General features: G+C 44.0%; 1 protein-coding gene across 3 annotated transcripts in view; it reads left to right on the top strand.

The window, feature by feature from the left end:
• Positions 1-24,745, top strand: part of CNTNAP5 (contactin associated protein family member 5) — a 326,754-nt gene that overhangs the window by 176,106 nt on the left and 125,903 nt on the right. For all 3 annotated transcript variants that reach the window (XR_014008811.1, XM_081196914.1, XM_081196913.1), the window contains 3 exons: positions 2,136-2,285; positions 8,188-8,359; positions 24,163-24,269. Coding sequence is in view for 2 of the 3 variants with exons in the window: in XM_081196914.1 (XP_081053040.1) it covers positions 2,136-2,285; positions 8,188-8,359; positions 24,163-24,269 (429 nt within the window). In the remaining variant the exon portion in view is untranslated. The remainder of the gene's footprint in view (positions 1-2,135; positions 2,286-8,187; positions 8,360-24,162; positions 24,270-24,745) is intronic.

Raw genomic sequence — 24,745 nt, 5'->3', positions numbered from 1 at the left:
ATCAAGTCCAACACCTTGCAATGCAGGAAGCACAGCTAAAGAATCCACAACAGGTGGCCATCCAACCTCTGTCTAAAAACCTCCCACATTGGTGTTATAGAATTTTTTTTGGGGGGGGGAAATGAATGAATGAATAATAAATACAGCCTCCAAAAATACCATTTTATTTAATAAACTCTTCAATAAGGTCAGTAACAGAAAACTACATCAATATCAAACTGTTTCATTTTAAACCAGTTAAATTCAAGTATCACCTTAACTGAAGTATCACATCAGAAGTGTTGTAGAATGCTGCAGAAAACAGAGGTGTGTTAATCTCCCGTCCATGCCAAAGTCTCCCCATTATGCACCAAATGGAGTAGTGCTTTACAAACATATTTCAGCAGCCTTTATAACTGGAGTCAGACAGGGTGCCACCCACCCAGGTCAGGTGGAAAGGAGCCAGAGAGAGAAGCAGGGAACAGATCTTGTAGGCCTCATAGGTGGCCAGTCCCTGGCTTTCCAACATGAAACATGACATCAAAACAGTATCCTTTGTTTTAAAGGGAAGTGAAAATTGGGCAACTCAAGCTTAGAAGAACCATCTTTTATTCCCTCTGCCAAATCTAGCAAGAGGGAAAATCCCAACAGTATGCTGGTTTGTGGTTGACATGACAGCATGCCCTTGGCTTGATAATGGTCTGAAGGTTATTGCATGCTGATATAGCAACTCTAAAGACAAGAAGTAGTAAAAGCACAACAACAAATCTAGCCCCTTAAAATCTAGAGCAGCAACTGCTGCAGCAAAAATAGACAAAGTTCTATGAACAAGATAAGCATTTACCGTATTTTTCACCCTATAGGACGCACTTTCCCCCCTCCAAAAATGAAGGGGAAATGTGTGTGCATCCTATGGGGCGAATGCAGGCTTTCGCTGAAGCCTGGAGAGCGAGAGGGGTCGGGAAGTCGCGCCGGTCTCCCGAGGGTTGCGCAGAGCTGCCTGCATCCTGAAGCCTGGGGCACGCTGAAGAGCGCGCCCGGGCTTCACGCAGCTCTCCACAAGCCTGGGGAGACCGGCGCGACTTCCCGCCAGGCTCCCTAGGCTTGCGGATAGCAGGCTGTTCTTGGGGCTGGGGTTGGGGGAAGCTCGGGCTTCCCCCACGCCAGCCCCGCACCTGGGGGGGAAATAAAATTTGTTTTCTTTATTACCCCCCCCAAAAAAACCTAGGTGCATCCTATGGGGCAGTGCGCCCTATGGGGCAAAAAATACGGTATATGCATGAACTTCCTTGCATCCAATGGAGTAAGTTTACAATACAAAGGAAAATAAGTAGTCTTTAAGATGCAATAGAATTATTTGGCAGCAATCCTAAGTAGAGCCAAACCAAAATTCTTTTAGCTTTTGCTCTCCTTGTTTTGGTAAGCAACCCCCCCCCCCTTTTTTTATCCTTTTATCCTTGTAATAGTTATATTCAAGCTTATAAACCCCAGCCTGCTTTATGCAGTCACATAAACTGGTGGAAGGGTTTAAAGAAATTGAGTCGTATCCAACAAAGGACATGATCCACCTTCTCTAACTTGGCTGGGGCTGATGGGAGCTTCAGTCCAGTTTGGGGAATGCTTCTCCTCAGCATGCATTTAGAACAGTGTTTCTCAAACTTGGGTCCCCAACTGCTATTGGACTACAACTCCCATCATCCCTGGCTGCTGGTCCTGCTAGCTAGGAATGATGGAAGCTGTAGTCCAACAACAACTGGGAACCCAAAGCAGAAGACAAAAGTCTAAAATTCAACAATTCTTTAGTGGGACAAAGAGGGAACAGAGGATTTACAGCGCCTCTAAATCAAAGGCTTCCTTCTTTAGTTCAATGGGGTGCAAGGATATACACTGGTATCCATCCCCTTCATTGAAATGAATAGAGATATTTATATATGTAACAGCTTCATGTAGTGCATGAGGACTCTGGCTCTGGGGACAAGTTTCATTAATGTTAGCTTGTTTATACCTGGTGTGTGTGTGCTCCCCCTGACATTGCCTGAGTGACAGTTTTGTTATTTCCCTAAAGGACAGTAATTACTCACAAGCTTCCCCTCCTCCTCCACTTCCTTCTTGTCCCCCATGAGTAGTTGATCTCTTTTCCACTCCTTGTTTCCCAGGCAGCAATCTGTATGATGGTCTGTGGCATGCAGTTAACATCAATGCTAGAAGACATCGCATCACCCTAACTCTCGATAATGATGTAGCATCTACAGTTCATGCAACCACTGTTTCACAGATTTATTCAGGGCACAGCTACTATTTTGGAGGTACGTTGCTTTCCAGTGCTGTTGTGCTGACTAAAAATGATGTCCATTTTTGTTAGTTGTTTTTCTTAAAAGAACCAATGTTGTTATCTATTACATTTTATGTATGTATGTTTGTATGCATTTTATTTTAAAAAGAGGATCTGTTAGTAAACAATCATCACATGTCTCCCAAACCATTGGAAAGCTACATGTTTTTGGGGTTAGCTGTCAAAATAGATAAGTCACAATATACTGAGAAACCAAAATACACAGACGCCTCTGAAATGAAAATGTGTCAGCTTTGTATGCAGCCTGATGAATTTGATATAAGTAAGATGGTAGAAAGTTTTGGGAAGGCAGATAATAATGGTTAGGAGTGGATTGCACCTTTTCACGTCAATGATGGATGTATCTATATAGGGTTTTGTCATGCTGAGTTCCAATTGAAATCCACAGTGGAGAAGTGCAGGGATAAATGCCTATTTTTTCATTACTTTCAGTCAGAACTAATCATACCTAAACTGCTCTGGATTGCACTTTAAACATTTCCTGTAAATGATATCCAGACCATGTGATAAGTTTTCTTTTGTTTGTTTCAGTGAGTGACCTCCACTTAGTTTTACATTGCTGGAGAAGGAGAAATAGCAGAAGAGAGTGTCCTCTTCACTTTCTTCAGTCTTCATATCATCTGTATATCTGCCACTATTTGAGCTCACATATGGACACAAAAGGTGGTGGTGGTGGTGGGGACAACGTGTGCACATGCATGTGCACATTTGAATGTGTGCACTTTCATTGGTGAAAAATGTAAGAGCATAAGAACAGCCTGCTGGTCAATGGCCGAGCATCATGTTCTCCCAGTGACCAACCAGATGCCTTTGAGAAGCACACAAGCAGGACTCCCCTCACCTGATTCCAAGCAGTTGGTATTCAAGGGCCTACCCAGTGGAAGTGGAACATGGCCATTGTGACTAGTAGCCATGGATAGCCTTCGCCTCCGTATATTTGTGGCCCTTATATTTTATCTGCCCTGAATCTTCTAACATTCAGCTTCAATACGGACTGCCTGCTTCAGGAGGAAATATGATGCCTTGATTCAATGCTCTAGTCCTGGTGCCTTCATTATACACCTTTAGGTGCCAGGCAAAAATGTTCCTCTTTAACCAGGCTTTTGACTGTTTGACGTCCAAGGCCCTTTTCAAATGTGTTTTGAAGGAGGGGGTTACTGGGTTGTTTTTGTTTTTATTACGTAATTTGTGTTTTTATACTGTGATTTTATGTTGTAACCACCCCGAGACTTGTGGGTAATAGCGTGGTAGGGACCCGGATGGCGCTGTGGTCTAAACCACTGAGCCTCTTGGGCTTGCTGATTGGAAGGTCAGCAGTTCAAATCTGCCTGACAGGGTGAGCTCCCGTTGCTCCTTCCCAGCTTCTGCCAACCTAGCAGTTCGAAAGCACACCATTGCAAGTTGATAAATCGGTACCACTGCGGCGGGAAGGTAAATGGCATTTCTGTGTGCTCTGGCTTCCATCACGGTGTCCCATTGCACCTGAAGTGGTATAGTCATGCTGGCCACATGACCCAGAAAACTGTCTGTGGATAAACGCCGGCTCCCTCGGCCTGAAGCGAGATGGGCGCCATAGCCCCATATTCTCCTTTGACTGGACTTAACCATCTAGGGGTCCTTTACCTATTTACCTAAAGGGTGGTATACTAATTTAATTAATAAAACAACAACATAATCCAAGTAAGGTAAAGGTAAAGGGACCCCTGACCATTAGGCCCGGTCATGACCGACTCTGGGGTTGCGGCACTCATCTTGCTTTATTGGCCGAGGGAGCCGGTGTACAGCTTCCGGGTCATGTGGCCAGCATGACTAAGCTGCTTCTGGCAAACCAGAGCAGCGCACGGAAACACCGTTTACCTTCCCTTCCAGAGCAGTACTACTTGCACTTTGATGTGCTTTCAAACTGCTAGGTTGGCAGGAGCAGGGACCGAACAATGGGAGCTCACCCCATCACAGGGATTCGAATCGCAGACCTTCTGATCAGCAAGTCCTAGGCTCTGTGGTTTAACCCACAGCACCACCCATGTCCCATAATCAGAGTAGATAGTGACAATTAATTGTTTGGCAACACACACCTGACCCAGAAATACTATGCACACACTCCCTTGTATCTGTTTAGTAGGAATCTCTGGATTTGGACCTATAAACCTGAGGACAGTTTATCACTTCCTGGATGAAGGCCCTCTAACAACCGTCCTTTGTTTAGCTGAGCTGCTGTTAATGAAGTGGAGATTGGATCCAGGGAGAAAATATCTAAAGGGATACCCTGGGATAGTAGAAACCTGAATTGTTCAGACCAAAGAAAATCTGATCTAGAAGCTTTTACAAACATGAGTCTATGATTGCATATACAATATACCTTTAAATGGCATTTGAAGGACATTCTTTCCCTCAAGGAACTTTGAGCCCTATAGTTTTTAAAGCGTTTTCTGGGAAATGCAATTCTATGAGAGGTAAGCTGCACTGTCCAGAATTCTTTGAGGGAATGAATGCAATTGAAATATGCTTTAAAGGTATGATGTGTACACATTGTATATATCATATGGTCTGTTCTAGTCTAGCAGCATATAAGAGGTTTCTGGGAGGTTTGGCTGGTCATTATGTAATTCCCTCGTTTTGGCTACTGATCACTGTGGGCACAAAAACTCTATTTGTGTGACATTAGCTAAGGCTCCAGAATTTTGGCTTGTAGGGGGCACTGCTTGCTCCCATATTTTCAAATCTGTTTGTCTATGAGCCAGTCACATATTGCTTGTTCAGACAAGGCAGCATCACAATAAAATAATTGTTCTTCTGCACTATTATACTGCCAAATATAATATTTTAGAATCACCATAAGTGGTACTTGCATTTGAATATAAAATACTTACAAATGTATGTACTTCAAAATTGATGTGTGTTATAAACTCTTTGAAAACATCAACCCACAGAGCGCAAAAATTAGCAGTTTTCTATATATATGAAGTGTTGCATTCCAGTTTTAATTTGAAAGTTTTTTGTTATCAAGCTAGGGGATTGGTGGGTATTTATGCCACCCAAAGCTCCTGTGATTAAAATCAAGAAAGAGGACAACAGTAACATTGTAAGCAATTTAAATAAGCACCCTTGTGGAAGCACAATTAACAGGCTCTCTGCTTTTGGGTTCATCTTAACCCCTATATAAAGTCCTTATAAACTCAAATCTTTCTTTCTGTAGAAGCAAAAATAACCAGCAAGGTGGGAAAGATTTTGCACCTCTGTGTATTTGAGAGTTATCTTTGGAGATTTTAAAATTCTTCCTTCCTTCCTTCCTTCCTTCCTTCCTTCCTTCCTTCCTTCCTTCCTTCCGTTTAAAGATGGGCTGCACGCATCTTTTTAAAATAACAACAGCAACATTGTCTTAACCCCCCTTCACCCACCCACCCACTATGCTGTGAAGGGTAGGACAACATTTGCCTCAGTTTAACCCTGTTTGGCTATGATGACTGCTTCTGTTGCTAACCTTTGTGCAGGATGTGGTGGGATTAAAGACTTCTTTTTGGTTTGACTTTTGCACCTATGATATTTCACAGAGTTTACTCTGTGCTCCTCGATTATATCCGGAGTGCAAACTGCTTTCAGATGACATTTTCATTTCCCCTCTCCGATTCTCCCTCAGCGTAGCAGTACTCTTAGCCCAGATGCTGACATGACCCTAGCAAGCTGGTGTAAAGCTCAGCGTAATTTAAATGCCATATGGAAAAAGGTGGCATAGGGTTTCTAGGGCATACCTTATCAGCAGGCAGCATGGAGCCAATACTTAGACATCTGCCAACTGTCAATTCATTGCTACTATTACCTAATTGTATTAGCCGATGGTCATTCCATGGCTTAGCCAGGCATATAGAACCTTTAATTCTATTCCTGTGTCAGTTTGCTTGCTCAAGTGCTGTGGAACTGATTCCTGGATGGGCCTGCACAATCTGTGACCCAGCAAGCCCAAATGAGCCACCCGTCATATATTATAATTTGTCACTGACTTGACAGTCTCCCCATTTTGGCAGGGAAATGTGCGAAATCAGTCTTGGTACATTATAGTGGGCTGCAAGGGCTTAATCAGAACAAGCACAACAAGGGAAATGGAAGCTTATAACGGATTAGGTCTTCCTGTTCTATGATAACACTAAGAAGTCCTGGATTCAGAGAGATGGACTCTGAAAAGTGTGGAAAGGATAACCTGGCAGAATCTCATCATATAAGGCCTGAGATGCTGAGAGATGGGGACAATATTTGTAATCACATAAAGAAGGCTCAAGATGCAAAATGTGTGTGAATTTATTAAATATAACAAACCGGAGGATCTGCAAAAACAAAAAACAAACAAGCTACAATTAACCACATTCAGGCATAGGCAAACTCAGCCCTCCAGATGTTTTGGGACTACAGTTCCCATCATCCCTGACCACTGGTCCTGTTAGCTAGGGATGATGGGAGTTGCAGTCCCAAAACATCTGGAGGGCTGAGTTTGCCTATGCCTGGGTCAAATCATAGGAGTCGGAGTAGGTGAGTTCTTGATAAGGAAAGATTGGATCCCTCCCATCTCCTGGGCATGTTTACAGTTACAGTGGTACCTCTGGTTACAAACACTTCTGGTTGCAAACGCTTCAGTGTTACGAGCTCTGCTAACCCAGAAGAAGCTGCTCCTGGTTGCGAACTTTGCCCCAGGATGCAAACAGAAATTGTGCGCTGGAGGCCCCATTAGCAAAAGCACACCTCAGGATAAGAACAGTTTCAGCTTAAGAACAGACCTCCAGAACGAATTAAGTTTGTAACTAGAGATACCACTGTACAATCTATGGCCACACAGCAAAGGATTAGAAAGTCATTCTCCCTCCTTGCAACATGAACCTTGGGTTTTTCAGACTCAACAAGCACACCATGACTCTGTTATCCAGAATTCAATAAGGTGTTCATGCAATGCCTAAAGCACACCCCCAAAGGCCTCCCCTCCCAAGCCAAAGGAAGTGGAAGGTGAATAAAGAGTGCCCTTAAGCCATTAATGCATCAGATGCTTAACCAACCAGTTCTGCTTGCCTGGATCAACTCCAGCAAGTTTGCCTCCATCCCCAAACACACAAGATTTCATAGAGAGCTCTTTGCAGATCCTCTAAAAAATGTCACAACCCAGAACAGAGAGGTGGGCACCATCATCTCTGTAGAACTAGGGAGAATCAAACCTCTTTGCGCTATGGGAATGTTATTCCACCCACTTGGGCCTGAATGAAGTTTTCACTAATCAACTCACTCCCTGCCGTGCCTTGTCAACCTTAAGAGGAGGCATGGCTTCCCTCCAAGCTTGGATGATGCTAGTATTGTGTGGAGCCAAAGTTCAGATTCAACAAAGATCCCTGATAACCTAATATAGCCAGATCTGTCCTTTGGACAAGGTTCTTTTCTCCTCAGTGGGTAACAAGGTTGTGTGACGTAGGGCCAGCTGCATCCAGATGACAGGGTCAGCTGTACCTGGTATACAAGGGTCCTTCCTAATGGAATTTGTACAGATGCTCCTGGTAGGTTCTGCCCTTCAGATCCAGTCCTCAAACATCCAGTTGAAAACAGTGGCAACTCTTTTACTGAATCTTGACTGCACCTTGTAGCTTTAAAAGAAGACAAGCAAAAACTTTGAGCTTCTCCAAGTATCTGTATTCTGTCAGCATTATTGCCTGCTTTCTTTCTTTAATTTTTATTTATTGCCATAGAATTTGTAACTTGCTCACATCGAGCAGGCAATGAGAACACTAGGAATAATTAGACCTTCCATCAGTGAACCCCCAAGGAAATAAATTATCATTTAAGTATTCTTCATCTCACTCTTTTCTCCCCTCTCTGTCCCACAGGGTGCCCTGACAATTTTACCGATTCAAAATGTTTAAATCCCATTACGGCTTTTCAAGGCTGCATGAGACTCATCTTTATTGATAACCAGCCCAAGGACCTCATTTTAGTTCAGCAAGGTTCCCTGGGGAATTTTAGTGATTTGCGCATTGATCTCTGTGGCATCAAAGACAGGTAATTATTCTCTCTTCTTCTTGTGTGTTTTGTTTTCTTTCAGCCAAGTGGCTTATAAGTACAGTTTGCTGTAAGTGAAAATTCTAATCCTCCAACATTAGGTGAAATGGAGTAACTGGAAAAAGTATTGCTGGGAAGAATTTGGAATTGCACGAAGCATCATCTCTTCCACTCACTCTCTCCTTCTCTCTCTCTCTCTCTCTCTCCTCCCCCCTCCATATTAGTTTGTGGGAGATGGAGTATGCAAATTAAATCAAGCTGCAGATTTGTGCAAAGATTAAATTTTATGCACAAACAGAATTTGATAGCTTTGAAGTTGTAAAGGGATGGTAAAGAAAAGGAGATGTTTGAATGATCAAAACATGTCATTGCTTTATCACACTTTCTGTTTTGCTTAAATGGAATCCTTTACAGGTTGCAGGTTAGTGCATACCATAGCAGATTTTAGAAGCTTAGTAAAAAATAAAATATCTCCCTCCCAATTCATGCTGTGGAAATTTCAGAATTTTAGGAAGTAACTTGAAAACTAGCCTGCTGTACCAAAGTGTGATTTCCCCCTTATCCAGTTTCCAAGTTGCTAGTGATGAGTTCACTTCAGATGACCAGGAAAAGAAGCTCTGCAGACATAGCTACAGTGGTACCTCTGGTTATGTACTTAATTCGTTCCGGAGGTCCGCTCTTAACCTGAAACTGTTCTTAACCTGAAGCACCACATTAGCTAATGGGGTCTCCCACTGCTGCCACACCACCGCCACACGATTTCTGTTCTCATCCTGAAGCAAAGTTCTTAACCCTAGGTACTATTTCTGGGTTAGTGGAGTCTGTAACCTGAAGCGTAGGTAACCTGAAGCGTAGGTAACCTGAGGTACCACTGTATTATTATTAGCACGTCCTCTGGTAATTGATGAACCTTGCTTCTGAATAGGCATGCATTAATTTGCACTATAAAATAGGGATGTAGAAATTATGATGATTGATTTTAATGTTTTTCTTGGAATTACTGTACTGTTTGAATTTGTACTTTAATATATACTCCACCCTGACACCGCGTGTGATGAAGAGTGGGTTAAAAAAGAAGTGAACTGTGTGGCTTAGTAAAAGTGCTTGTGAGCTTGTAATATTTTGTGGTCTTGTTTGCCAGTTTTCACACTAAGTGAGCAATTAATCTATGTTCAAGTTGCAAAAGTCTCTGTGGAGGGGCGGAAGAGGTCATATATGTGAATCTGTGCTTTTCAATCTTACCTCATTATGAATATATACTGAATTTTCAGAATGTATCTTGCTTATTTTTAGTTTGAGCTTTAAGCTCCCAATTAATTTCTTGGTTTGGGGACGGATGTGGGAGGTGTGTGTATGTGTAGAGGCAGTGTTCAGAGCTAGGTGAAAAGACTTTGTTTCTGTAAAGTCCTTGCTCCCATATGCCAGAAGGAATGAAAGAGGCCGTAATTAAAATAAATTAGGACACAGTTTTATTAAATATCTAAAATGGATATTAGTTCAGTTAGTCTAACTAAAGATGAGTGAACTTGTCTCTGAAAGCATCCTACTTTTCCAGGCTTTCTTCAAGAAATCAAGGGCAGGGACCTTTCTCTTTTAAAATGAGGAAAAACCAAATGCAAGAGGATCTCTTTCCTGCTTACCTTCCTGCTGCTCCAGTGATCTTTTCCCCTGCAAGCTTCCGAGGCTCTTATTTCTGAGTCAGTGATGCAGGCATAACTACCACTTCTGCTGTGGGAGAATGACACAGATTCCCAAGCATTTCATTCACTTAGTCATATCTGCAATAGTACTCAGTTACAAAGCCTAGAAAAATTCTACCTATATTGTCCCCATGTTACCTTATAGCTAAGATACAGATAGCACAGAACTTGGAACGCTGATAATCAGGTGAACCCCCAGATGACAACACATGCATATGTATTTCACCATACATGCAATCTGACCCACTTTTGACATTACTGTTGAAGCTGGAGGAACAAAAAGTGTAACATCCAAATTACATGAGCCATAGTTCTCTGGGTCACATCATATGTTATGAAAGACAAATGTGGGTTCTTAAATATGTATGCCTGGGTGCCAGGGAACCTGACAGACATGGCTTCATGGGCTTCATGCATACTTGAAGGGTGATCAAATAAATGATAAAGAAACTAATACTTTTGTAAAATAAATGGTATAAACCTGGGTAGGGTTCAGGGGTTCCAGCTAACCCCAGCGTATGTGCCATCATACTAATCTGACCCTTAGGGATGGATGAACCTGTTTGTTTCCTGTTTGCAGCATGTGTTCATTCATAGGTCCATTCTGTTCTATTTCTACACTCAGCTGCAATTTATTTTTTTAAAAAAGATCTACATAAAAAATTGCATGCAAATCCATATTTAAATACTATTTTGGGATATGTTCTATCTCTTTAAAAATTACATGGAGTTTGACATGTTTCTTTGAGCCAAGAGCTGTATTGCAATATTGGGAGAAGTGTAAAGTCCCATGGATAGCTATATTCTCCCCCTCCTCCTCCTCCTCCTCCTCCTCCTCCTCCTCCTCCTCCTCCCTCTTCGTGAAGATCAGTACTTAATCCAGGCACAGATCAAGTCAGGAAGACGTTGGCCCTGAAGACATATTTCAGCTTCCATCAGCACAAGTCAGCATGGCCAATGCTCAGAGATTATGGGAGTTGTAGCTCAGCAACATCTGGAGGGCCACATGTTCCACACCCCTGAATTAATATCAGAATTCACAAAGACTGGATTTCTGCCCACTCCATTCCTACTCCACTCTGGTGGGGGGCTCTCTTAAGCTTATCCGGCCTACACTTACTTTCAGGATCAGCGCAGATACTGGCAGCTATGCAGTGAAAACAGAAACAAAACCACACTGCAACACTGTACCTGCTTTTTTTGTACAGTGGTGCCTCGCAAGACGAAATTAATTCGTTCCGCAAGTCTCTTCGTCTTGCGGTTTTTTCGTCTTGCGATGCACGGTTTCCCATAGGAATGCATTGAAAATCAATTAATGCGTTCCTAGGGAAACCGCTTGCCAGGCTGGCGGTGCGGAGAAGGGCTTTTCTCCGCACCGCAAGCCTTCAGGACAGGTACGGGAACAGAGGGGAAGGCGCGCAGCGCTTTCCCTCTGTTCCCGGGGCTTGCGTGGGAGGAGGGTTTTTCCTCCCCGCCGCCAACATTCAGAACAGCATTCTGAATAAAAAAATTCCTTCCTGTAGCACCTTAAAGACCAACTAGGTTCAGTGGCTTAGCGTGGGGGGTGCCAAGGGTGCCGGCCGCACCGGGCGCAACATCTAGGGGGGCGCGAGTCCAGAGGGAAGGGACAAGTTCCTTCCTCCGCCGGGCTCCCTGCAGCCACCGCCAGCCTTGCGCCCTAGCGCGCGTGCGCGCCCCGCCGCCGCTGCGGCTGCGCTCCACTCACTGCTTGCAGGAAGAGCAGCCGCTGCAGCAGCGCCGACGCCGCCACCGACGCCTGGCCGGCACGGGCAGCCTCCGCACCCCGACGCGCCACCGGGCCTCGCCGCGCCCTGCGCTGCGTGCCCGGGTGTCAAGTCGCAGCCCGAGCTATTCTGGGGCTCCCTTGTGACTCAGCAGCAGCGCCGGTGCAAAGGGGAAGCGCCGCGCCAGAAACTGGGAGCGGGGCGAGGGGAGAAGGCAGGTGATCTCCACGGGCTTAGCCAGACGGGCTGCGCAACGCCCCCGCTCGGTCCCACCAGCCCAGCCCTGTGGGCCCTGGCACGATCAACCTGGGCCGGCGGTGGTGGCCTACCTGGCAGGGTTGTTTTGACAAGGAAGGCACGAGAAACCTGTCTGCAAAGGGGGAAGGGCCGCGGGAGCAGGTGGCAAGCCCCGGCTGGCGGGGAGGGTCAGCGGCATGGGAGGCGCGCGCCCGGGCGCGGGAGGAACAGGCCGGAGGTGGGAGCGCTCTCCGCGCCTCAACTTGGAAGCAAACCTTCCGCCCTTCTGCCAGGCAGCAGCTCCCCACGACTGAGGCCGTAAGCGGGACACGCCCCCGGGGGGCAGCAACTGGTCTCCCAGAGGCCCCCTGCCTCTGGTCCTCTGCCAACATGTCTAGCCCCTTTTTAAAGAATGCTTTAGCTGAGATTCCTGCATTGCAGGGGGTCGGACTAGATGACCCTCAGGGTCCCTTCCAACTCTCCACCTCTAGGATCTATAAAGCCGCCTAAAACGAGGGATCACCACAATCTGTAGCTGCAAAGCTGTAGCTTGAACGGCCTTTTGCTCCCAGCCTCCCACCCATTCTGCCCCTTCCCCCTTCTAAAAACGTTGTAACCTTTCTGCAAGCACAACTTTCATAATCCCCCTTTGGTTTTGCCAATTTGAAAGTAGGCAGGGAGAGACAGGGGTTGGTTTTTTTGATTGTTTGTTTTTAAAGTGACAGTATAAAAGAGAGTGGTCAGTTCTTGCTATGTTTCCAAAATAAAGGTTTGTTTGTGAAGAATCATTTTTAACTGACAAACAACGTATTTTAAAGGGAAAAAACCTATTCCCTACATTGCATCATCATACTGAATAAACTGCCAGATGGGTGGGGTATAAATAATAATAATAATAATAATAATAATAATAAATAATAATTAATAATAATAATAATAATAATAATAATAATAATAATAATAATATATAATCTCTATGTGTGTGGGAGTTTCAAAAGTGTCAAGGATAAACAAAGTATTTTATAAAGGGTCTCATTACCTTCCTCTCCTGGGGGGAGGGGGAGAGGTCTGGAGGCTGCAGTGTCCACCCCTCCCTTTGCCCCTGGATTGCAAACCAGCCATCTATCATGTTTCCTGGGCCACTTCCTGTGGGGCACTTGCCCCTTCTCCCTACAGCCCCATCACTCTTGCTCCTTGGGGTGCTCAGGCTGGAGAATACAACTCTTAACCTTGGTCCTGGGTTTGAGTCCCCTGTTGGGCAAAAGATGGGGTTGGACTAAATGAGCCCTGTGGTCCCTTTCCAACTCTGCAAGGATGATTAGCTCCTTCAGCCTACACTTCTCAACTGAGCGGCCTAATAGAACCATAGAAAAGAGACCCCCCAGGGCACATGGAGCCAGTGGCGTAGCGTGGGGGGTGCAGGGGGGGCCGGCCGCACCGGGGGCAACATCTGGGGGTTACGGTTAGGGGGCGCAAATCCACGGGTTAGGGGGCGCAAATTACTTGCCTTGCCCCGGGTGCTGACAACCCACGCTACGCCACTGACTAAGTTAGTTCTTGGTATAAGCTTTCGTGTGCATGCACACTTCTTCAGATACACTGGTATCTGAAGAAGTGTATCTGAAGAAGTGTGCATGCACACGAAAGCTTATACCAAGAACTAACTTAGTTGGTCTTTAAGGTGCTACAGGAAGGAATTTTTTTATTTTGACTATGGCAGACCAACACGGCTACCCATCTGTAACAGCATTCTGAATGTTGGCGGTGGGAAGGAAAACCCTCCTCCCACCCCAAGTCTTCAGGAAAGCCATCCGATGCCGCGCGACGGGAGGAGGCGTTCCCCCCCCGCCCGGCATCGGAGCTTCGTTCCGATGCCGCGCGCCGGGAGGAGGTGTTCCCCCCCCCGCCCGGCATCGGAGCTTCGTTCCGATGCCGCGCGCCGGGAGGAGGCGTTCCCCCCCCCGCCTGGCATCGGAGGTTCGTTCCGATGCCGCGCGGGGGGGGGAGGAGGCGTTTCCCCCCCGCCCGGCATCGGAGCTTCGTTCCGATGCCGCGCGGGGGGGGGGGAGGAGGCGTTCCCCCCGGCCCGGCATCGGAGCTTCGTTCCGATGCCGCGCGGGGGGGGAGGAGGCGTCCCCCCCGCCCGGCATCGGAGCTTCGTTCCGATGCCGCGCGGGGGGGGAGGCGTTCCCCCCCCCGCCCGGCATCGGAGCTTCGTTCCGATGCCGCGGGGGGGGGAGGAGGCGTTCCCCCCCGCCCGGCATCGGAGCTTCGTTCCGATGCCGCGCGGTGGGAGGAGGCGTTCCCCCCGCCCCGCCCGGCATCGGAGCTTTGTTCCGATGCCGCGCGGCGGGAGGAGGCGTTCCCCCCCACCCGGCATCGGAGCTTCGTTCCGATGCCGCGCGGCGGGAGGAGGTCCGAGGACAGTGGGGAAGACGCGCTCCCTGTCCCGGAGATTTCCCTATGGGCTGTCGTCTTGCGAGGCAAGCCCATAGGGAAATTCGTTTTGCGAAGCGCCTCCAAAACGGAAAACCCTTTCGTCTAGCGGGTTTTCCGTCTTGCGAGGCATTCGTCTTGCGGGGTACCACTGTACTTCGACTTTTACACTTTGCATTAAAGAAGTATACACTATGATTCCACAAGAATATATCTAGAATACCAGTCACCAAATAATTAATGTAATGAGAGCCCCAGAGTCCACCATTCTGTACTGCTGTGTTCCATATGTGTTATTTCAACCTCTTTGAAAAGCATTCCCAGTGCTTACAACTGAAAACCTCTGTAAAATTACCTTGTTGAAGTTGTGAAATTCTTCTGCAGTAAATCTCAGCTCTGTCGCTGGTTGGCTGATAAAATAGATGAATAGAATGCTCCAGCTTTTCAGTGAAGAGGAATTTTATCTCTCTATTTTCTACCAGAAACCACAGTAAGGATAATGAAATTTCTGTCGAGCACACAGATGACTTTGATGAACACGTAACGGATATTTTAAGCACCACAGGTTCTATGGAAAGGCACTACGTTTACAAAAGCAATTTCAGAAGGTTTCAAAGGGACTTGGTGGATTACTGGGTGATGGACGCTATCATCACAGCCTATGTGGAAATATAGGTGAAACCAATTAACAGCAAATAGATGAAAATACAGAAGGACAAATTTTGGGGGAAATGGCTCTGGGAAGTCTCACTACTTTCCTATTAGTTTGTCATCATTGGTTTCAAGTACAAAGATCATAGGTCACAGACAGGCAGGGGGTGGGTGGGTAGTAACATGGTTAATGAAATATAATCCATCTTTACTGTAAAGGTAAAAATCCGAATTGGGATGTTTGCGACCTATTGCTTATCCCCTCAGTCCTCATGTAATTGTAATTTGCCTCATTCCCCCGTTCCTTATCCATGTCTTTTCATAGCTTTTATTGTTTTTCCCATTGTTCTTGAACAGCGACCTATTTTTACCCACTCTCAAATAACTCACTCCCTTCTGCTGCTCAGAATTTTTTAGAAACCCAAAGAATTGTGATTTGTATATGTATGGTGTATTTTATTTTATTTTTTAGTTCGGGCCCACCATAAATTGGGTGAAGTAACACTAAAGTCTTGTCTTAGTCTACCCTCTTGATTCAGAATGGCAGCTGGCATTCAAATGTCAATGAAGACGCCCCACCTCCACCCCAGACTCTCATTTTGAGTTTAATATTTTAGTGGCAGCCAAATCTATGTCAAAAAACAGGCAAAGTCAGGTCAAACTGACATTTCGGATCACCACATTGATTCTAAATGGCTCCCAGTATCCAAACAGTGATGAAGTCTGCCACCTCCACCTCACAAACCCTTATGTCATATTTGGTGGCAATATATTGAGAAGCAGCTAACCCTATAGAGAACAAATAAATGGACAGACAAAACACTTTCCAATATATACAGATAAAACAATTCAGGTCCAGCTATTTGTTGCCCTGATGTTCAATCCAAACAGAACTCCAAGAAAGAAGGTCTGAAATGGGACAAAACATGAAGACAGGATGTGATAGCTAGACTTGTATATTGTTAATAGTCCCTACCTTTCCAACATAAATGAGATATATTATATACTTTGGATACAAAGGCTGTAGAGTGCAGATCACTAGTGAGATGATGTGCAGAGTGAAAGAAAGGATACCCATTGGCTACTTCAGAAGTAAGGAAAGCATGACAAAAACTCTGTCCCCACCCATGTTAATGTCACTGAACTTTCTCCCCGGTTTGATAATTTTCAAGTGCATGCTGTTCCTCATTAAATGATGAATAACGCAAAACCAACCAAACAAACAAACAAAACACCAAAAAAGGGAAATTATTTTTGGCAGAGCACTACTCCTAATCAGAGATTGCTTTTAAATAGATGATTCTCCTTTCTGCCTGCCCTGATGTTCTTAAACCAACCTGAATTTATGCTTGGAAATTTAATTTCAGACTTAGCATTTTCTGCTCAAAATTGTTCGTGTTGTATTATAGAAAGCAGACCAGAGGGAAATTACATCCTATTGCAGGCTAAGAAAAGAGAGAGAGAGAAATGAAAAGGAGAGGAGAAAATGAAAACAGAGGGTTGTTTTTGCACATGCAAGCTCTTTAACATTTAATTTGTGGGATACAGCTGATCTCAACTTATTAATTCTTTTTTCTTTAAAACTGGCCATGGAAACTGGAGAATCTTCGTTCTAATTATGCCCTGTGTGTTTCAACTTTATTTGTTTTATAGTGAAATCAAATTCCCTTGCTGGGATTGAAGAAGCAAATATTTAATATTGTCTTTGCCCTGGAATAATTAACCTGCAGTGAGCTAGAAAAAGTTGTCGAGAGAAGACATTGCTTTGCACTCCTTCCTTCACTGCCTTTAACACCCTGTCTTTGGGGATCCTGAACTTTCATTGTGCACTCACCTTTCCCTTCCTGACAGTACACAATTTTCAGAGTTTACACTGTTTGCATAACCACTCCCTCATGATCAGTGGATTGCCTTGGAATTAAATGTAACACAGTAACCTGATGCTAGAAGGGCCTGAATGGCTCCCTTGAGCTATGCATGGGCTGTTCCTGAGTGAAGCACAGGCAAGTAAACAAGCTGTCATGGCCTGCAACTGTCAAGTGAGATGGATGGGATGGACATATGACCATATGGAGCTGCCTTATGTGAGTCAACTTATGTCTGGCAACTTCACAATTCAATGAACAATGCTACAGTCATATACAGGAATACCCATTTAATTGTGAGTAGGCATACATAGGATTGCACAGCCATTTTTTAATCCAATACTGTTGCCTGAACTGCTATGTATAGCTGAAGATGTCAGGGACTGAACCATAGACAATAAACCTGAACCAGTTTCCCTAGACAAGAATTTTCCGAAAACTCGTCCAGTTTCTTATTCTGACTTCTCTCCCAAATTATTGGAGAATTTTGGAGAAGGCATTTGTTGAAATCTGCACCTCGCTTTCATGCATCTCCAAGCAGGACTGGGAAAAACTCCTGGCTGAATCTCTGGAGAGCTGCCAGTGTAGACCATCATGAGAATGGACCAAGGCAGCTTCCTGTGTTCCTATAATGGAATCTTCAGATAAGCTAGACTAAAATTACGCATTCATTTTTTTGTAGCCCAGGTTCTTTTGTTGTGCAGTGCCCTGTTTATATACAGGCTTGATCATGCAGTTGGAGATGGCTGGGTTTCCCTATCTGATTGTTCCTCAAGTATGCCTGACAGGGAGGCATAATAAAACTGAGAAATGGCATTGCCAGCTCTCAGAGAGCCGAGAACTCCTTCTGTGATAATTATCTGGCAAGAGTTTGTTTATTATTTGTCAGGAGCAAGGACAGTGTGAAATTAGGCAATCAAGCCAGAACAAGCTGTGGAAGGAGCCGCAGCAGGAAGCCACTTTCTCTGATAACTTCCATGGACAGAAAGAGGGATAATGCCATGGGGCAAGGCCCCATAGTTTTGATTATTCCTTTTATAATTCCCAGCACCCTCTTCCTAGGCTACTGCTGTAGAAATATGACTGTTATCCAGAAAGCACCAGCAACCAAAGACATTCCTCATTTATTTGTCCAGATAAACTCTCCAGAAGAATCCAGGACTCTCAAACTACAGTCCAGTATCCACATTTTGTCTCTTTGGACTTGTCCTTGGACATAGCTTGGATGCCTGTGTCCAGGAGGTGACAATGCCGGCAGGAGCTAGTTCCTGCCTGAAAGCAGAATTTATAAAACAGAATCTAAGACATAAGTAAATTGAGACAGAGGCAATTTCATCGAGACACTTCTCTATAACACAGTACTGCTGATAATGACAGTGAGGGATAACAGTGTATTTTTACAAGGCCACAGTGGAGGGGTTGAAAACCCAAGCATGTTTGTGCTGTCACTATCACACACATAAGTTGATACAATATGTGTTGTATGAGATAATTTTTATTAATTTTATTCACAGGGGATATAAATGACCTATACTGAAACAGTATATCCAGATAAGTTTCTTATCAGGCAGGGCCCAAAGTTTTGGAATACAAGTTATCTCGTGTGTGTGTGTGTGTGTGTGTGTGTGTGTGTGTGAGAGAGAGAGAGAGAGAGAGAGAGAGAGAACTTGTATTCCAAAACTATTGGCCCTGCCAGATAATAAACTCATCTGGATTTACTATTTTTGTATAGGTCATTTTTTCATTTCCTCTAAGGATCAAGTGGTCACAAAACCAAAGACTACACACACACACACACACACACACACACACACACACACATAATATCTATACTACACAGAGTGAGATACATATTAACTGTGGGTTATGCCTTTCAACAATGTGAATAAATAGATCCTTATTCATCTCACTTATAATCAAAGTTTTCCCTGTCAAGGTGTGGAATTGTACTTTACCTATAGCTTTAAACAAAGCTATATTTCTGGGCAGGGCCAGCACTACCATTAGGTAGCAGCCTCAGGTGGCAGATGATGAGAGGCAGGGATTGGATAGAGCTGTGTATTCCTGACCTGCACCTCCTAAGCTAGTGAGAAGAAAAATTCAGTTGTCAGGCTTTTAGGCTTCTGCACATGAATTTTGGGTGGACTGGATATACACCATCTTATCCTTTGGCTTAGGCAGAAAAATATGTGGAGTTGGCCCTGTTTCTGCATGAGTAACACACAGTAAAGGTGGTGAAAGCAAATGCACGACAGGATATCAAGCTCTTGATTATATGTTTAGTGTGGATAATATCTCTGCTAGGCTAATTCTGATAAATAATTATGAGGTAATTAGACAAATAATTGTTAGCTAATTAGATACAATAACCTCACAATGCTAACTATAGTACTGTGTCCCTCAGTAGAATCACATAGCACATAATTCCTTTTTTAAAAAAAGAAGTGTTAGTTATCTGACTAAAATCATATGCAAAGTCAGCTTGTTTCTGAATAAACAAAATAAGTTAAATCCTTCTTAAGGGCATTTTTAAAAAAAGATTTCAACCTACATTTTGAAAATGAATGGGGTGGGGAGAGAAAAGGGACTGCAGGGGGCAGTGAAAAATACCTTGATGTGATGCTGTGCAGGACAAATTACAAAGTTGTTTTTCATGGAAACCAAACGTAGCTCCATGTAGCTCAGTACAATCTACTGTGAGCAGTGGCACTTCATCCTTGCTACTCTGATAACATTCAATCATCAATCAATCTCCTTTATTGGCATTAAAAAAGTGCATCGTATACATGGATCAGAACACAACACAATTAATGAAATATAGTACGAGATACTTTAGGATAAACTGTCCAGACATCATGAGGTATGAAGATGGCCCTTAGGACCTATGGTGACGTAATTTCATAGTGTCACTCAAAAATCTTGCCACATTCTCCACAACGCCATTACTACAATTGTTCAACACATGAGACACCCTGGAAGAGTCAGTGTCATTAATCCCCACCTTCAATAAGAGGGCCAAATACTTATCATATATGTATATTTGCATAAAATGGGCAATAAAATAAAACGTGTGTGATGGATTCAACCTGTTTTGTGCCACAAGGACAATATCTTTCATCTATCTATGGAGATTTTGAGAATCTACCTTGCAAAACTGCAGACGGTAAGACGTTAAATCTCATGAGGGAAAGATCTCTGTGTAGGTGGGGATCATAAAGCTGGTGTAAATATGGAGTGTCCTGGCCAAACAAGGGTAGAATTCCCAACCTCAATGGGGAACAGGTTTTGTTGGCAGCAGTGCAAAGGGTTTGGAATTCAATCTCTAGGATTCTGCACTTGAATGTCTGGAATGCTTTCAATTGTGGGAGCATAAGCAGTGACTCGAGTGATAGGCCACAGGTTCTGATCTTGCTCTCAGTGCAAGCTAGGGATTTGGAGTGGTGGGATTCTGTCAGCATGTGGAAAGTTAAAGAAGACGGATTGGATATGAAATGTAGGTAGAACCAGAATGTTATAATGGTGAGTCATGCTTTGGTTTCCAGCAGCCTTTTTCCAGTTTCCAGACACATGGCTGTATTTGGCACACAATTTGGCAGCCCCACTATTTTCCCCCAGAAATTTGGATTGGGTGTGTTCCAACGATTGGCTAACTGCGCCAATCCATAATGGAATGCTATACAGGAGTTTTGGGGCTACTTTGGTGTTAAAGACCTTCAGTGCAGATGGAACAAACTGATTCCCTAAAGAAGAAACGGGTGATAGCCAGAGCTAGAGTATCTGCTCCGTTAAGTCCAAGCTTACAGGAAACATTAAACTGGAAGTGGATGCCTAGGTATTTATATTAACCTGTTCCAACGGGTTTCCACTGATCTCCCACCTATGAGGCTTCTAAGATCTTGAGAAATCAAGCACTTTAGATTTTGCAAATTTCAGTTCCAGTCTGTTGGCTATACAATATTTCTGGCAGTGGCCCAGAAGCCACTTCAAGCCAACCCTTGTGCGAGACAAGATGACTGTGCCATCGGCATATAGTAATATGGGATCATGGATGAAGCTGAGCTTCAGGCAATGGCCATCCACCCCATGTAAAGGGGGTGTAAGGGTGCAAGGTCGTTTAAGAAAAGGTTGAATAAAACGGGGCTAAGATGCAATCCTGCTTTACCCCTTTGTTGGAAATGTTTTGGGGGTTAGCCTGCCTGATTGGGAGCATCTCACCTGGCAGCATGTGGAGGTCTGTAGTTTTCTGATGAGAAAGAGTAACCTTTCATTGATGTTCAATTGGACAGTTTGTTCCAGAGCAGCTGGAATGACACAATGATCCAAGGTGGTTTTGCCCTGGAAAAAGCCACCTGGTCAGGGCCTGGTAATGCAAATTGGGACATCCACTGGGTAAGCTTTCCCAGAAGATGTTTAACATATAGCTTCTCCACTGTGGAGAGGAGGCTTATTGGTCTGTAGTTGGATGGTAATGTGTGTGCTCCCTTTTTGTATATTGGAACAATGATTGCGCTGGTCCATGCCTCTGGCATAAGTCCAGTCATATCTACCCTTATGAATAGGTTGGCCAGCAAGGAAGCCCACCACCAGGGTCTAGTTTAAGAACATTGGGACCTATGCCATCTGGGCCAGCAGTTTCCCCTTGCTTTAACTTCCCTATTAACATTTTTATTTCATCTGATGAAACTGGAGGCCACTCAGGGGCATGCAATTTGCATGATGACAAGCTGTCCCACTGGAAAGATCTTCATGCAAGGCACTTGAAAAGTAGTGGTACCAACCATTAGGCGAAATGGGTGGAGAGGAGATTGATGTTAAATGCCCCAGAAACTAAGGACGAGAATCAACTTTCATTGCTTGAGGTTATGGCATAGTGGAGATGTTTCCATTGTTTGATGGTATGTTCAGATCTCTTTTTCCAAAATAAGATGCTGCGGTAAATTTTTAGACTTGAAATATTCTGGGGGTAGGGCAGTGGCTTTTTCTTTACGGTGTTGTCAGAAGATATTCCGGATGTGTTCTTTGAGATCTCTGCATTCCTTATCAAACCAGATCACAACCTTCGGTTGTTTTCACACTTTGAACTGTTGTTTTGAAAACTCATTCAGAGATGTTGTTAGGATTACAAATCATTCAATAGCTTCTTAGGGGATTACCGAGTTAATTATAGAAGCTCTATGTTCCAACATGATCTCTGTTTGGAACAGCTGGAGAAGTTTGTGAAGTGAGTCTGTGGTCCAAGGGACTCTAAGCAGGGAATCTTTGCTTGCACCAGGAGTTAGAGGCAATGCAGATGTGAGCACAGGATTGTTAAATTTGGTGGCCAGAGTCAAAGATGAATAATCACCATGGGTGCGGTTGCTCACCATAAAGTTCATGGCTCGAGCTGGATCAGTTCTGTTGGCAGGGGGTTCTTGAAGAGGATGCATGGGGAAGGGGGAGTTAATAGTTAGAATCACAGGAAGGTGATTGCTCTCAATGCGGTCTCCCACCTGAAAGGTTTAAACCTGGTTTGTCAGAGCAGAGGAGCCTAAGATGTAGTCGAACACTCTATTTCCTCTCCTGGAGACGAACGTGAACTCTCCTAGCAGGTCACCTGGTAATAAACCATTCAGGATCACTCTGTCGAAATGCACACACAACTTGGCGAGGCAAACTCCAGCTTCATTTATATGGGTGTCTCTGGAATGTCACATGACAGAGAGAAGCTCAGGCAGGGGATCCTCATTGTTGAAGCCCATCTCTCTCACAAGCTCAAAATTGTCTTTACCCACTCTTGCATTGAAATCACCTGCAATTAGCAGATCAGTGTTGGGGAATTTGGTCTCCAGTTTTTCCAAAAATGATGTGAGTTGGTTCCAATAGCCCATCAATGTCTGCTTTTCAGGACAAGGGGGGATATAAACGTTAATTATAATTAGAACCAAGTTTGAATATCTCAATAAGAATGCCTGGGCAATGTTGTCATGTGGCTGGAGGGAAATGATTTCATGGCTGGAGGGAAATGATTTCAAGATTAGGCTGCCGAGTGCAGAGAAGGGTTAGTACCGCTTTATATTGGCCCATGATGTTGGATTTATGAGCTAGGACGGAGTACGAATTGAATTCCTCCAAGTTTATTTCATAGTGAGCCCAGGTTTCTTGTGATAAGATGATGTCAAATGACTTGATAAAACAAATGTCTTCAGGGTCATTGGCCTTTTCCCTCCAGCCTGCTATGTTCCAGGAGAGGATCTTAATCACCAGGGCCCCAGAGTCAGGTGATATCATTTTAACATGGGAATGATGCCAGGATTTCAGACTGGATCTTCCTCCCAAGTGAGTGAGCCAGAGTCTGAAAAACTCCAAACAGACTTTTTCTTTGTCCCAATAAAATTTCATAAATATTTAAAGTGTAGTACCTGGGAGAAATCTGCTTTAAGTTCTATTCTGAGGGGAAACCTAGCCCTCAAGAGTACCAGCAAAGCTGATTCTGCATTTATGTCCGCATAACTAAGGCTTTGAAATGAGCTCTCAGGTTGGGTCCATCACCCACTGTTCCCACTTCTGTTGACTTCCTGTGCTTTACTGCAGTTCATGTTGCTTTCTTCATTTCACTAGTACTTGGTATCAGAGCTCTGGAGAAAATCTGGTGAGAGTGAGGGGGAGAGCATAAAGTATATTATTCACAACCCGTTCTCTTTTTATTTTTATTTTTAATAGCTCTCTTTACTCAAATATCCTTGAACCTAGTATAGCCAGATACTCAGTTTAGCACCCGAAATGTCAGTGCAAACAGAAAAAAACATGATGAAAGTTTTGCATCTCTGTTCATCTTACATTACTACTCCTTATCAGAGGCTAGAATAAAACATACATTTTATGTTGCCTAGACACAGAAAGAACACAAAGCTAACCTCTTTTTTGGTGTTAATTTTGACTTGGTTTTGAATTCATTCTGTTCAGTGCAAGCTATTCTTTTGAACACCTTTGTTTTAAGCTAAGCAGAAAACCTAGGAATGGTTTCCATCTATGCACCAATGTTTGCAGTCATAGGAAACATAGTGGGTTAGGAAAAGTTATGCAAAGGGCAATATGTTGCACATTTCATTGCATATGTAATCTGGTTAAAAGCAACTAATACCTTTGTTGTTGCTCTTGCTGAACTGTCCTTTCTCACCCTCCTCACCCAGGTGTCTACCAGACTACTGTGAACATGGAGGAGAATGCTCCCAATCCTGGACAACATTCCATTGTGATTGTGGTGAAACTGGCTACACAGGAACAACCTGTCATAATTGTAAGTGGATCACATTGTAACTGTAGCGTAAAAGCACAGAGGGGAATTTATCATTTCGCAAAAATGCAAAGTGTTTCTGTTACACAGGTTCAAGAAATGGAAAGTTGGGAAGTTAATTCACACCCCAGTCCTATATTAGAAAAGAATTAATCATGAAATTCAATGAGACCTACTTGTAAGTAGGTATAAAAAGCTGGGGCCCAGGCACTGAGCGTAGACATCTATGCCCACAGTAATTTCAAATCTTTGTTAAAAGAGGATCACAGACCTTGATCCTTCACCAAGCCTGAAGTCTAGAAGCAGGTTAAACATGTTCCTGGCATACACTTGGATAATGTCTGAATGGGGTGAGTAGAGAAAATATTGAAAGAGTCTTGCAAGGGGTGCTCAGGGAGAGGAGAGCAAACAAAGAAGAAACCAAAAGAAAATTAAAACCTGATCTTTGAACGATTGGTAGGGAATCCAAAAGTGTATAA

Source organism: Podarcis bocagei (assembly GCF_964188305.1).
Source record: "Podarcis bocagei genome assembly, chromosome: 1".
NCBI lineage: Eukaryota > Metazoa > Chordata > Lepidosauria > Squamata > Lacertidae > Podarcis > Podarcis bocagei.
This window is presented reverse-complemented; position numbering and strand designations above follow the sequence as displayed.